The sequence below is a fragment of the Anopheles marshallii genome, chromosome 3, assembly GCF_943734725.1.
Source record: "Anopheles marshallii chromosome 3, idAnoMarsDA_429_01, whole genome shotgun sequence".
In the NCBI taxonomy this organism is placed as follows: Eukaryota; Metazoa; Arthropoda; class Insecta; order Diptera; family Culicidae; genus Anopheles; species Anopheles marshallii.
In genome coordinates this window covers 18346224-18359367 of record NC_071327.1, presented here as the reverse complement: position 1 = coordinate 18359367, position 13144 = coordinate 18346224, and the positions used below count along the sequence as shown (strand labels likewise).

Below are 13144 nucleotides of genomic sequence, written 5' to 3'. Positions count from 1 at the left end.
CACACACACACACACACACACACACACACAAGTACACCATTTCGGTGGTGCATATTTAGGTGTTAAGACAAACTTTACTCCCCAGTTTCACACAAAATGAACGGATACCCGATCCGATCGGCTGTTCAAACACAGTTTCCAACAAAACACACGATACACGTTACTTTCGACCATTCTTCGTCGTCTTCACCCGACACTATTCGTCCCCCAAAACGTACCCAATGTGCATTCGCTCCGAGTTCTACTATGTGGGTCAGCCACATGTACCACCACTTCACCCCTTAGCCTATAAGTGATCCAGCATACATTTTTACTTGTAAACAAAATAGCGCTCGTATCCAGATCGAATGGTAGTAAGTAGATCGTAATTATCTTCTTAGCAGCACATGACAATTTACAAATGTGGTGTTGAAGCACATAATACAATCTATAGTAAGCGCACGATCACCAGAAGAGAGCTTACCCAGCTGGCATCTGGCACAGATCTGGTTGGGAAATCGTGGTTTCATCATTTGCGATGGCGAATGCCTTCACGTTACCAGCTGAAATAAATTGATCATCGAAAAGCTCTACCAACGTCACACACACCCACACACTGGACTGCAGCTGGAAAGGCTCACAAGACACACTGACCAGGGCGAGAAGCGGAAGCACACGACGTGACATTCTTTTTTACATCTGTAATATTATTTAATTACCTGTACATAATAAATATTGTAAGCTTTCATCGTTTTTAGGAAATAATTCAATGGTGTTTTTCTCACTGCTACAAATTGTTTCTCATTTCATGATGACTTTCTACTTACGGTACTGTAGGGAATTATTTTTCGAAAAAGGGTGTTCCTTTATTCACTTCCTTGCCTGCTCATAGTTGGCAGTGTACCACTGTACGGTTTCCTTAATTGCCACATCAAAGTCTGTAAACTGAAAGTTTGGCAAATGATTCCGTAGCTTCGCATTTGAGGCCGTCTTCTTGTACTGGCCATCAGCTTTGGTGGTGTCGTAGTCGAGCGTTCCCTTAAAATCGAAAGCGTTTGCCAAAGATTCGGCCAGCTGAGCGATCGACACTTCGGCCGATTCGTCGACCGACAGGATGATCGGTTCAACGCTGTCATACTGACGCAGCACCCAGATGAAGAGTTTGGCAAGATCCAACGAGTAGATGAACTGCCGGAGGGGTTTTCCCGTCCCGTACACGGAGAATACTTTACTTTCTTGCGGTTGCTGTATACAGAACGGATGATGAGTGTAAAGAGAAGTGTAAGCAAATATCGTTTGCTTTAATCGCATGTCATTGTACTCACGTCGGGGTTTTTAACAAACATAAGTTCATGCAAACGATGAATCATGCCGGGAATGACGTGACTTACACCCGGCACAAAGTTATCATGTGGTCCAAACACATTGCAAGGCACTACGGAGGTGAACATATCGCCGTACTGTTGGTTGTAGGCTTTATTTAGTACGTCGATCATACGCTTGGCATGGCTGTACCCAAAATTCGAATCATGGGGCGGACCATTGTGTATCTGAAACGAAACCGTACGAAACCATTACCACACACTTGTTCTGTGTGCAACCGCATCAGTACGAACCATAGTTTCATCGATGGGGTAAGAAGTTTTATCGGGGAAGATGCACGTCGATAGGCAGGATACAACTTTTTTCACCTTCAACTCGTGGCTTAGCAGCAGAATGTTATCGTTGATCAGCATATTTTTGCGAAAGAAATCCAAATTATTGCTCATGTTGTGGAACAACCCACCGACCATCGCTGCCAGATGAACCACGTGCGTTGGTTGATGCTTTAGAAACATTTGCCGGGTTGCAGCTAAATCGCTAAATACACATACACAAATAATGAACATTACAAACTGGAGAAAGTTTCGCAGATGGTATTATGTAAATTAGGTCACAAGCGTATGCCACGTGGAGCTACGGTTGTACATCATGAAAAAGGTGTACATTTTTCTAAACTACCTCTGCCCAAAACTTACGTTAGATCGGCATCTTTTGAGCCGACGAAAATCCACCGCTCATCGGCAGGATTTTCTTCCTTTATCACCGTTTCGATAGCCTTTCCGATTAGACCGGTACCGCCGGTAACCAGCACTACTTTGCTCATTTCTGGGACAATAAGGTTTTATACTACAACAATACGAGCAAAATTTACAACTGTATGTTGTAAAAAATGGTCACAAACATAACACTTGGTGTTTTAAACACCGTGAAACGAAACTGGTGCGATTGTGGTTCCGATTGCCTCTCTGTTTTGCTGCGGTTTGACACGTCAACTGAGGATGAAGAATGTAAACAATGGCCCAAATAGCAAAAAGCTGACATCCGAGATCAGCTGATATTTTATACCACGGCTGCTCAGCTTGCTATAAAACAGTTTTTGAGTGGGGCGGTTTCACCAAAAGGTTGACTATTAATTAATTTTACATTTGAACATAAAGTAGAATTTTGAGTGTTTTTGTAAAAGTAGAACGTTGATTAGGCAAGGTATTTATCCATTTTAATTTCCATGCCATAAAGTGTTTTATTGCAGTTTTAGCCCAGACAACAACGAACTGCAGTTCGAAAATCCTCCACCCATGTTCGATACCAAAAAGCGCTAGTGTTTCTTCAAGTTATGCAGTTTTTCGATGAACGAACTTTTTCATGCATTCCTACTGAGCGGATTCCCAAAAGTTTTTTGTTAACTCATTTGTCACTTTAAACATAAATAACCTGTTCCGGTTTAAGTTCCGGTATTCTAAAAAGTAAAAATAAATACAGTAAAACAAGTCGTTCGAACAATCATCGCATCCCATTAATGTGGTACCATTTCTCCAACAGCCTTTCCGGGAGAAAAAAAACCTGTAGCAACTATCAACCATCAACCCATGCGAGGTTAAGGTACGCACTGTCCATTGTTATAGTGTTAATATTTCAGGATAGTTCAGAAAGTGTGAAACGAAACGGAAAAGCACAACAGCGTACAATCAATTTCCCTTGCCCTATCTCACACTGGAGGCCACCGGGTGGTAGTAACGAGGTGGAAGCGGCTGTACGGTGCGTAGTCTGAAATGTCCTAATAAGCCGCTCAGGGACATGTAAATAACACCTCGCGGGGCAGTGTGGTCGATCCCGAACGGTCGCTCCACGGTGAGCCGCGTTTGACTGGGTGATTTACTTGGCGCGGCGGTCCGCAAGGTAATAACGCTTTGGCAGATAAGAGCACGCGGCCTACACTCGCGACTAAGAGGTAGGCTAGAGTGTGCGTGCCCCAGCCACAGCAACTAAAAGACTTGATCTCCAACAGTACGGGCAACTGAATGTGAGGGCACCAGTACAGTACAACTGCGGCAAATATGGCAATGGCGGGAGATGGCGAGTTCCTTTCCATCTCATTAACCGCTGAAAGCCATACGGAATCGAAATCCAGTCTGCTTGGTCGTGTTGTTCTTTTCTTAATGGAAAGTGAATAAGTGACCAGCGCGATCGCACAAACCGGAGGCTTAAGCGAGATGTAAAGGAACAGTGGAGGTGTCGCAGATCTGGACGCGTATCGCAGACCAGACCATACGCTACAATTGATCTATACCGGTCCGATTCTGTACCGCAACTAGGGGGACGAATATTAAAATGAACTATCGCACCACGCACCTCAGCCTCCAGGTACGCGCTTTGCTGGTCGATTAACAAATAATCAACATTAATAACAATAGGTCCGGATGGGTATAAGGTATATCGCTCCGGGGAATCCTTGGGGCAAAGCCTTCCCCGGGGCGAGTGTGTCACTACTGCGAGGAGAGGTCGACAGTGCCTAGGGGATGTGAAACCAATGGTGACCATCTTCTTCTTCCGCGGAACTGGAACCACCAACCAGATACGTGCTAAATAAAAGTGTAATTTATGCCTTCATTCTTCGGCACGGGGTCATCCCGCTCGCTGTCCGCGAATGTCGGAATAGAACGACGACGCAAGGCCGTACGTGAAGTGAAGCGCTGAATTTATGACGGGATTGGTACTGGGATGTAAAATGCGTTTTGATTATGATTTGAATGGGTGCTAAATTTCAATTTCTGTTTTTACGGCCCATCGTTAGTTAGGGTTTAATTCAATTACTGCAGCTAGAATAGAAAGGGGAGACAGAGAGAAAACACGCGCGTTCGGACAACTTGGACTCCGTGCTCCTGTAAAGTGCCGAAGTTTTGGGTGTTGGTGTGTGAGGGATTGTGCCTCCACTCACGGGGACTTCGCTCGGTAGAAAGTACGGTGTTGAAGTGCTCGTAGCACGGATGGCGTACCGTTTGGCGGGCGCATCGAATGGAGTAGTCATAGAGCTGAAGACGAGACCCTCCACGGTGTCTGCTTAATCGGGTGAGTGATGAGGGTATTTGTATTTATTAAGTTAGGCTCGCCGTCGATGGGTTCTAGGCTTTGCTCGGTGGATCTCTGACATGATCCTCGCCACGCATGCATCATTTGTGTGTTTGTTGACAGGCGAGTAAATGGATGGTGCGATACTTCTATGGATATGACTGGATGCCGTGCGAATAGGGGTTGGTGTTAATGAGGAATATCTTACTTTATGTCTATTGGATGATGGGCAGAGAAATTTCCATGGTTAACTCATAGAACACTTGCTTGATCATAAGTAATTCTCTGTATGAAGTTTAATACGCCTGAAAGTATGCAACTCGTAATACAATCATTGCTTTATGTTGCTTTTCAGGAAGTTTATTGTCTTCGGGATAAGTAAATTAATTAAATAAATAAAAAAGTCAAATAACATGAACAACACATTGAAAGACAGCCAAACTTGCTAGTTTGAAGTTTTAAGAACGGTTTTGGGACTCAGGTAGAACGACTGGTAACGCAGGTTGAGCGGAATGTAATCTTGGTGGAGCGAACTAGTACGGCAGGTTGAGCGAAGTGTCCGTTGATTGTAGGAACAATTTGACGAAATACTTGAAAATGTCCAACATCCTACTACCGTAGGTAGATCACTTGGTGAGCGTTCTGGAACGGCAGGTTGAGTGAACTGCCCGTCGAATGTAGCAGCGTTTAGTGAACGACCTGGAACGGTAGGCATAGTGAACTACTCGTTAATTGTAGAAACATTTGGCGGGCGACCTGGAACAGGAAGTTCCAGAGAACTGCCCGTCGAATGTATGAATAATATGACGATCTGCCTGGAACGACGAGTGAACTGCCCGTCAAATGTGGAAGTATTTAGTGAACGAACGGTAAGTTGAGTGAACTATATGAACGAGAAATATGATGAGAGACACAATTTTATTAAAGACAGAAGAACGAAAGAAGCATAACGACCGGGTCTTTCTTTTTCTTTTCTTTATCAATAAAATAACGAAAGATCTGTAACGCTCATTCAGTTCTCTTCATACCGAACGATCCAGTTCTCTCAAGTTCTATCAATGGTAATGATATTCACAACTCTGATTGAATGTTGCTAGAAATTCAGTCCTCATATTCCTGTGACGATTGATGGCGCAACAGTCGAAACTCGCAGCGTACACACCCTCAAAATCTAATGGCTGACTGATTTCACCATCGAAACACCCCTTTACCACGTCACGTAATCATCAACCGGCAAAGAACCGATTCGGAAGGTCATCAGTGAACGGATGGATTGTTGGATGGATGGATGAAATAATTTAGCTGGAGTTGAAAGTAGCAAATCCCCTCGCGCCGTGTTCCTTTTGCATTGGCGAAGATACCGTGGTCTACCCGAGGGCGAGAGTTACTTTGTGTTTCTTCTTGATGAGTTTGATTTTTACTTTCAGCTGCGATTACGATTGGGGGCTCAAATTTCGACCGTTTGGAGATTCCCCCGGCGTGGGTCGTAGACCGTTTTGCGCCATGTTTCGCAATCGAAAAAAAAAGTAAAATTGCGACGAAATGGCATACGGCCGACTTCGATACCCTTCTGCCCATAAGCGAGTGGGATTAGTATTTCTGAAGCCGATCCTTGTTTGCCGATTGATCGCGTGACCCACCCGAGACCTTCTGGGGTTTGGATATTTGCTGCACGGGATTAGTGAGAAAACGGAAAAGAGAGGGTTGCTCTTGCTGTTTTTTTTTACTCCTTGCGGTGCCGATCGCATGTCATAAATTTCACCCGTGGTCATCGGTCATCGGGAAGCGTTTCGAATTTTCCTCGGCCGAAAAGATCAGCCGCAGTACTTTCGCTTTCGCCCCAGCTGTACGGGATGAAAGATAAAAGAAACCCGGGCGCCTTTGAGTGGAACCCGGCGGCTGATCCTTCCCGGCAGATTCATGCGGGAAACGGACAGGGAGGATGGGAAATGATCGACTTTGCTGGGCGCTGTTTATGTTTGCCAGGTTTGCCCATGTTGACCGGCACGTTTGCTTCCTTTCCGTCCCGGTGGCTGTCATCATATTTCACCGCAAAAGGCATGAATGGATCCCAGGGACGGAAATTGTCCGGCCACGGCACTGGTAGTAGGCCAAGCAGTTGCAGAAACGTTGACGAGAATGATGACAGCGCCGTCTCGATGGCGATAACGATGGTAATGGGGATCGCGGACGTAGAGCGAAGATGTGTTGTGGGTTGGATGAAAAGTTTCTTGACGTTTGCTGGTTTGATTCAGATTCATGCATTTGATTGAATCTTTAATTTTTAATTGAATGATCTTGCATTTCCCTTACGAAGAGAGCTGAATCTCTAAAGATTCCGAATTTAACGCATTTTTAATTTAAGTTTCTGTAACGAAGATGTTGTATATAGTCAAGAACTGTCAGATTTAGATTTATAAATCCCAATGAATCTTTGAACCAAATGAATGATATTCAATCTTATTATGAACTATTTAGAAAGATTCAAGATTCACCTCACGTTTAGTTTTAGCTACTCAAACGAAAATGTTGTTTAACGCATTAACGTTTAATTTTAACTCGAATGAATGATTCTAAATTTATGCTATCTTAATATACAAAGAGTAAATATTTAATTCATTTTTATTTTAAGCTTCTGTAATAAACATGAAGTTAATCAAGTACTGCCAGTCTTCAATTGTATAAACTACATTGCAACTACAACTTGAATTCCATTAACTCCACTGCAACAATTACAATTGTAACAGAATGAAAATGATTCAAGGTTTAAAGGGTTAACTCAATTTTATTTTTGGCCATTTCTGTGGATTTGGTAAAATTTACAAATTCAAAAATTCTTGGAGATCCCTAGAAGTTTTATGAAACTCCAGAATTTTCCAAGATTCTTACAGTTTCATTAATTTGTTGAGAGTTTACTAACGAATCGAATGAATCTACTCCGAGGACTCATAAAAATGACTCTTCTGAAAGGATTAATTAACCTTAGCACCAGTTTCTCCCCGTTCCAACTGCATATTCATTAACGATTATTAACGATTCCAAACCAGCGGCAGGAATTTAGACAAACAGCAAAAGATTAATAGCGTTTTGTAGTACTGTTTGTCACGCAAATGTCGTAAAATATTCATTAATCACTCCGAAAGTGCACACATCGTCGACAGCAAACACACACCGCAAATGTGTCGTTTAACCTCCGTCAGGAAAAAAAAGGTTGACTTCCCGTTTCACTTTCGCACGGTAGTGAAAGTTCCCACCCCGCGGATCCGTGCAACGGATTATCGCGGCGCATTTTGCGATGAAATATGATTGGGTAGAGCTGCATCCGCACGGATACGCTTAACAAATGGGAGTAAAACGACTCCCGACGACTCGGGAACAAACCGAGTTTTCCGAGGCTATGACATTTATGTGCCTTTCCGCAGAAGGGGAGAAATCGATCGTCGTTGTATGCTGAAGGCTGCTGTTAAACGATCCCAGCGGGTCAGATATAACTGGTGGCGTTGAAGCGACAGGAAGAGCCAGAAAAACAATCATCCCGGTTTATGATCCGTACCGAATAGTTTTCCGGCCGGCGGGTTCCGTTGTTCGGTAGGTGTACATGCTGTACGGTAATGGTGGCCTTGCAGGCAACCAGCTACCTGTTTGAACCGGGCTCGGGTGCTACCGAAACGCGGCCGTCGCGGACGTGGAGAACGTGTCGTCGTAAATCAAATGTTTTAAATGTTATTATCGTAAATTAGACTTAAATGTGGCGGTTCGGAACGCGCATTCCCGGGTTCGGCCGGCCGGCGGCTTATCAGCAAGTTTTATGCTTTCCACCCTTCCACCAATCCAGATCTCCCTCAGCTCGCCATCATGTGGAGTAGAGTTTTCCTTCCCAAAACAACGCCGGCATCCAGGGCGGGTGTGTGAGACGAATCGGTTTGGCGTAGAATATTAAATCGGTCTCCGTCGGACGGGCGGTTCCTTTTGGGCGCGGGACTTCCTGCTGTGTTTTGCGGTTCGTCCACCGGGGCAAACTGACGGCTAGCGGGAAACTGTATTTGCCAAATCCTATACCATCGCGTATCAGCACACTTCAAAGCGACGGCTTCCGAAAGACGACAGACCACAAACACGGAGGACAACCGTGGACCGTTCCGGGTTGGGAGAAATGTTTGTTGCGTTTGCTACCGGCACACCGGAGTCGCGGTACGCTAGATTGCCCATCGTGAGCGCAGTTTGAAATATGACGTCCGAAAGGTTTCGTTGACCCACAACAGCGATTTTGGAATAAATTTTCACCCGTGCTGGTTGGCGGTGGTCACCGACTGAACCAACGCCGAAAGTGGTCTGCGCGTATGGCGCGTGAGTTGATTTGCTAAGAGAGGGCGTTCGTTTGATTTATGACAGAATGCAACTCATTTTTGTCCGTTACTTGGCTTTGCGGGAGTCTCCGAGCGTCGTGTGAGAGCAGAAGACGGAAGAGTTACTGGAGACTTCAATGCGCGATCAAGAGAGAAGACTTGAAGATACTTTTTATCCTTTTTCCTTCCCATCCAAACTCGTTGCTGTGTATGCTGTTGAAAGTCAATTAAGTACGCTGCTCTATAGCCAATATTTAAAACAATAGCTGCCATTCATAAGCCACCATTTATTGCTTCTTCCCTTCAGCATATCCTCCACGGTTGCGGTTCCCCTAGCGTGCCTAATACAGTCCTACCACATGCAATTGTGTACGTAATGATCACCCAAATGAAGTGCGATTGATTTCGCAAGATACGAATCAAGTATTGGCATGGGTACCAAACCCGCAAACGCCTAACGAGTGGCTGATTGCACCGGATGAACTGAAGCAGACCATATAGAGCACCGGCGAACGATCACGATCGATCACGATCGATCTCGCGCAGGGCTTTTGCCAAAAAGGTAACAATAAAATAGTCAACTGCCACCCCGGAAGGGGGTGGCCCGGGGGTTTTATTTTTTGCGGAGAGGAACCAGGTATTTGCTGGCCGAGTCGATGATACGCTCCGCTGTCAAGCGTTTCATTGTAATCAGATGATTTAATGGGCATCTGGGCCCGGTCGATGGAGACCCCTTCGATGCAGGAAGGTTCGCGGCAAACGGCAGGAATGCTCGATACCGGTGCTGGTGGTAGTTGTGGCGCGAGACTTTTATGTAGAACCGGTACTAATCCTACGCCCGAAACAGATTGATTGCCATCAAAAATACGACACATCAAGATTTGTGTTTCGATTTTCGCTGTCCTTTCCTTCGCTTCCATTTCCCTACCCACACGCGAGCGACCGAACTCTTCGCTTCCACGTCCGCGCGCGACGCACGATGTCATTGCGGCGTTGCTATTGTGGTTGTCCGCTTCACCATTCAATCGGGGCCCGGCGCACCACGCGCTATGCTTTATCGAGTCGAGGCGCGTTTGTGGTACTTTTATTACTTTTGGGGGCGCTTGCCCCGGGTCCCGGGTTTGGGGAGAGCAGTTCTGTTCTGTGTGTCCGGTGCTCCAAACGGAATCGGTGTGACGCGATCCCGCGGCAAAAGTACAAACGATCGCAAACGTTTCTATCGTTTTGTATCTGGCGTGTTCACAGATTTAATCTTGTTCTGTTCTGTGGGAGCTTGGGTGATTTGGTGTTTTTTTTTTTGGTTTGGAATCCTTTTTTCTTCGTGTGTACTCACTTGCTGCATTCCTGTAGGATTATAAATTGCTGAGCTAGGTATGGCTGGACAGTAACACTTGCTTGTCCACACCTGAGAGGGGTTTGCAGAAGGGAAAAAATGTGAACTCAAAACTGTTGTTATGATGATTTGTTTGTGGTATTTAGTGATCAGTTGTACCTAGTGTTGGGTAAAACTGATTCAGATGCATGGATCTGAATGAATCTTTGAATTGAATGGACGCATCTTAATCTCTGTTCCAAATTTTCAGATTAATTTCCGCAAAAATTTATGAACCTATCAGAAAACATTATTTTAAGATTATTTTTATTCGTTATGCTTCTTAAATGAGAATTTTAATACAGATGAATGAATTATAAATACTGTTAGCATTCGATTCCAGTGTGGAACTAAATAAATCTTTCGAAAAGAGTCATACAAATGAATCAATCAGTCGATATGAAGTGATGAGTGATTCAAATCCAGAATCGGCGATTCTAACTTTTATGCTAGTAATTATTTCAATTTATAATTTTTAAACATTGGCGTTCGTTAATGTTTAACGTGAATCTCAAGAATTCGAAGGTCTCATGAGACTCCTTATTTGAATGACTCCGCGCTAAAGATTCATATTAACTCTTCTCAACCGATTCATTCAGCACAACACTAGTTGTACCAGTTTGTTTATTGAAGCATCTTTCTCCAAACGATTGTCAAACAAACGAACAACAACCCCTCAATTGAATTGTTTCTCGCTGGACTGATTTCTGCCCAATAAATGGGCTGACCGGTTTTGTTTTGCTAAAACAACCGTTTACTTGTTTACTTAAAGTTTACATCCCCCACAAAGATGCTGTGGGATTTTCGCGAATCATTAACAAAAAAAAAACTCGATCACAAACGGTCCCAACCACAGCAAAACATGTCACCGTTGATCGTTTTATGATGCTTGATGTCTTTGCAGATCGTTAGTGTAACGCTGCCTTTCCCCAGCGTTGTGGTCCTTCGTTCCCTCCGTCTCTGTTGCTATTGCTGTTGATTTTTGCATTCATCAAAAACTCTCCTTTCTAGCGAACTCTGGACCGATCTCGCCTTTCTTTCTCCCGGTGCTTGCGAACCACATCCACCCCAGTTGCGCCCCCGGCGCGGGTCAAACAGGGAGGATGGGGTGAAGAAAAAAAAAACACACCCCGTAGCATGTTGCCCCATAATTATGGTCTATCGATCCGAAATCGATCGCCCGCCGATTGCACAGGTTCGCACAAACAACGCTCGCCTGGAAGATTATCTGTACGCCCGGCACTGGACCGGTTTCATAATTTACAGCCCCATAACATCCCGAAACTGTCCGGTGACCAGTTTGTCCATCACTCCAATCCCCCGGGTGCCCGGGGTTGAAGTGTTGGTAAAGCTGCGTCTCGTGTCTGTGTTCCTGTGTTCTTTCGGGTCCTTACGGATGTGGCGTTTTATGTGCTGGTACGGGAGAGATTGATGGCTGCCGTGGTTTCGGTGCGTCTTTGCGGGTGTAGAATGTCTGGCGTTGCGCTATCGCTGGACGCTTTATCGGAACTCGATCAGTGCCGGAAGCAATTCGCGTCCGATAGGAGAATCCGATCGGCGGAGTACAAGCACTGGCGGTTGCTCCGATATCCGATATCCGGCGGTTGGTTTCGGGAGGTTCGTCGCTTGTGCGTACGCATGATGTGACGGTTACTCGGCTACCGGCCGGGGGTCTACTCGTCAAGAAGTCAGGCCTACCAAATGGCACAGTGCGTTTGCTGTAATTTTCTCCAGAACCACCGCTAGTAGCTCGTAATGTTCGGGTTGATAAGAAATGTGACGCAGGAATAAACATATAAATATCAAGCTGCAGGCTGTACTTCATGGGTTACTTCATCCTTACCAACCCGGTAAAGGCTGATGGATCGATCCTGGCGTGGTTTCCGATACTCCCGATCGGTTGCGGCATTTCCCCGCGTATACAACGCAGCTGGCTGTGTAGTCCTCGGGCTATGGATGAATATCGATCAAAAACCCTTTCCATCCTGCGTCTGCGTCGTTGTTCAATGTGGAGTGGAAACATTATAAAACTCCACCTTAACTCCAACTTGGGCATTTCAATTTTTTGTTTTAAAAAAGGTCAATAATTTCGATTCATATTTTAAATGTTCGCTTTCGGCAAAGTTTTGAATAGCTTTTGACATTTTCTAAGGGTGTGTGTGGTTGTTGACTCCACTCGGTGCAGTACTTAATACCATCCGTCCCCGGAAGGAATAGCTTCGCAAGCTGTCTCGTAACATATGCCCGTATCGATGCGTGGTGATCTAGCAGAATGGGTGGTTAATGCATGAAAGAATATTTGACGGTGCGTCAAACAAGCGATGCATCATGTTTGATGCTTGAGATAAGCATCAGTACCTTGTTCCTTGTATTTTTCACCAAATTGTAATGCCTTTTATATCCTATTTTGGATATCCAAAACGAAACGTATCATTTCGGTACCTTTTGTAAGTGTAATAGTTTGTGCTTTTCCGTGATAAAAATATATGGAATATATTTATTACCAAAAATTACAGCTTCAGGAGGCGTGAAGTCCTAAAAAACTTGAGATGAAATTGGATAATAACATTTTATGCTCAAGACTACTTGACCAAAAAAATGTATTTCGATCGTGACAGGTATTAAAACGAAAGGATCACTGGATCACATACCAATTGTTTTTTTTTGTTTGTTGGGTATTTCAAAATGACCTCAAATCAAACCACACGAAAAACAAAACATCTTAATCGATCACTTACACAATCCCATCCGGATCAATCAACTGTAGTGTACACACCGCACAAGATTGACTGGGGAAAAGGGTGATCTACCAAGAAGGTAACAAAAAAAACCCTCCAAAGACGACGCAGTGAAAGCGAGCGGCATAAAACAAAAACCGACACTGCATCGGTCAACGGGTGTCCGTGTCAAACCGGGGGACAGAACGTTGACGAGGCCGTCGCTCGCGGAGGTGTCCGAAATCGTCGTCGTACTGCGTGATTTATCGATGCAATTTGTAAATTGGACACATGTATGAAAACGGTACGCACAAACACACGCATGTGAAGGTCTCCCCAAT

At 44.7% G+C, this 13144-nt stretch overlaps 1 protein-coding gene across 1 annotated transcript; it reads right to left on the bottom strand.

Annotated features, from left to right (window-relative positions):
- Positions 1-849: 849 nt before the first annotated feature.
- LOC128711916 (probable GDP-L-fucose synthase) lies at positions 850-2125 on the bottom strand. The gene is made up of 4 exons (XM_053806808.1): positions 1998-2125; positions 1596-1839; positions 1305-1529; positions 850-1224 (listed from the first exon to the last, which is right to left on the bottom strand). Exons 1-4 carry the CDS (start codon positions 2123-2125, stop codon positions 850-852), a joined length of 972 nt encoding a protein of 323 aa, XP_053662783.1.
- Positions 2126-13144: the final 11019 nt, after the last annotated feature.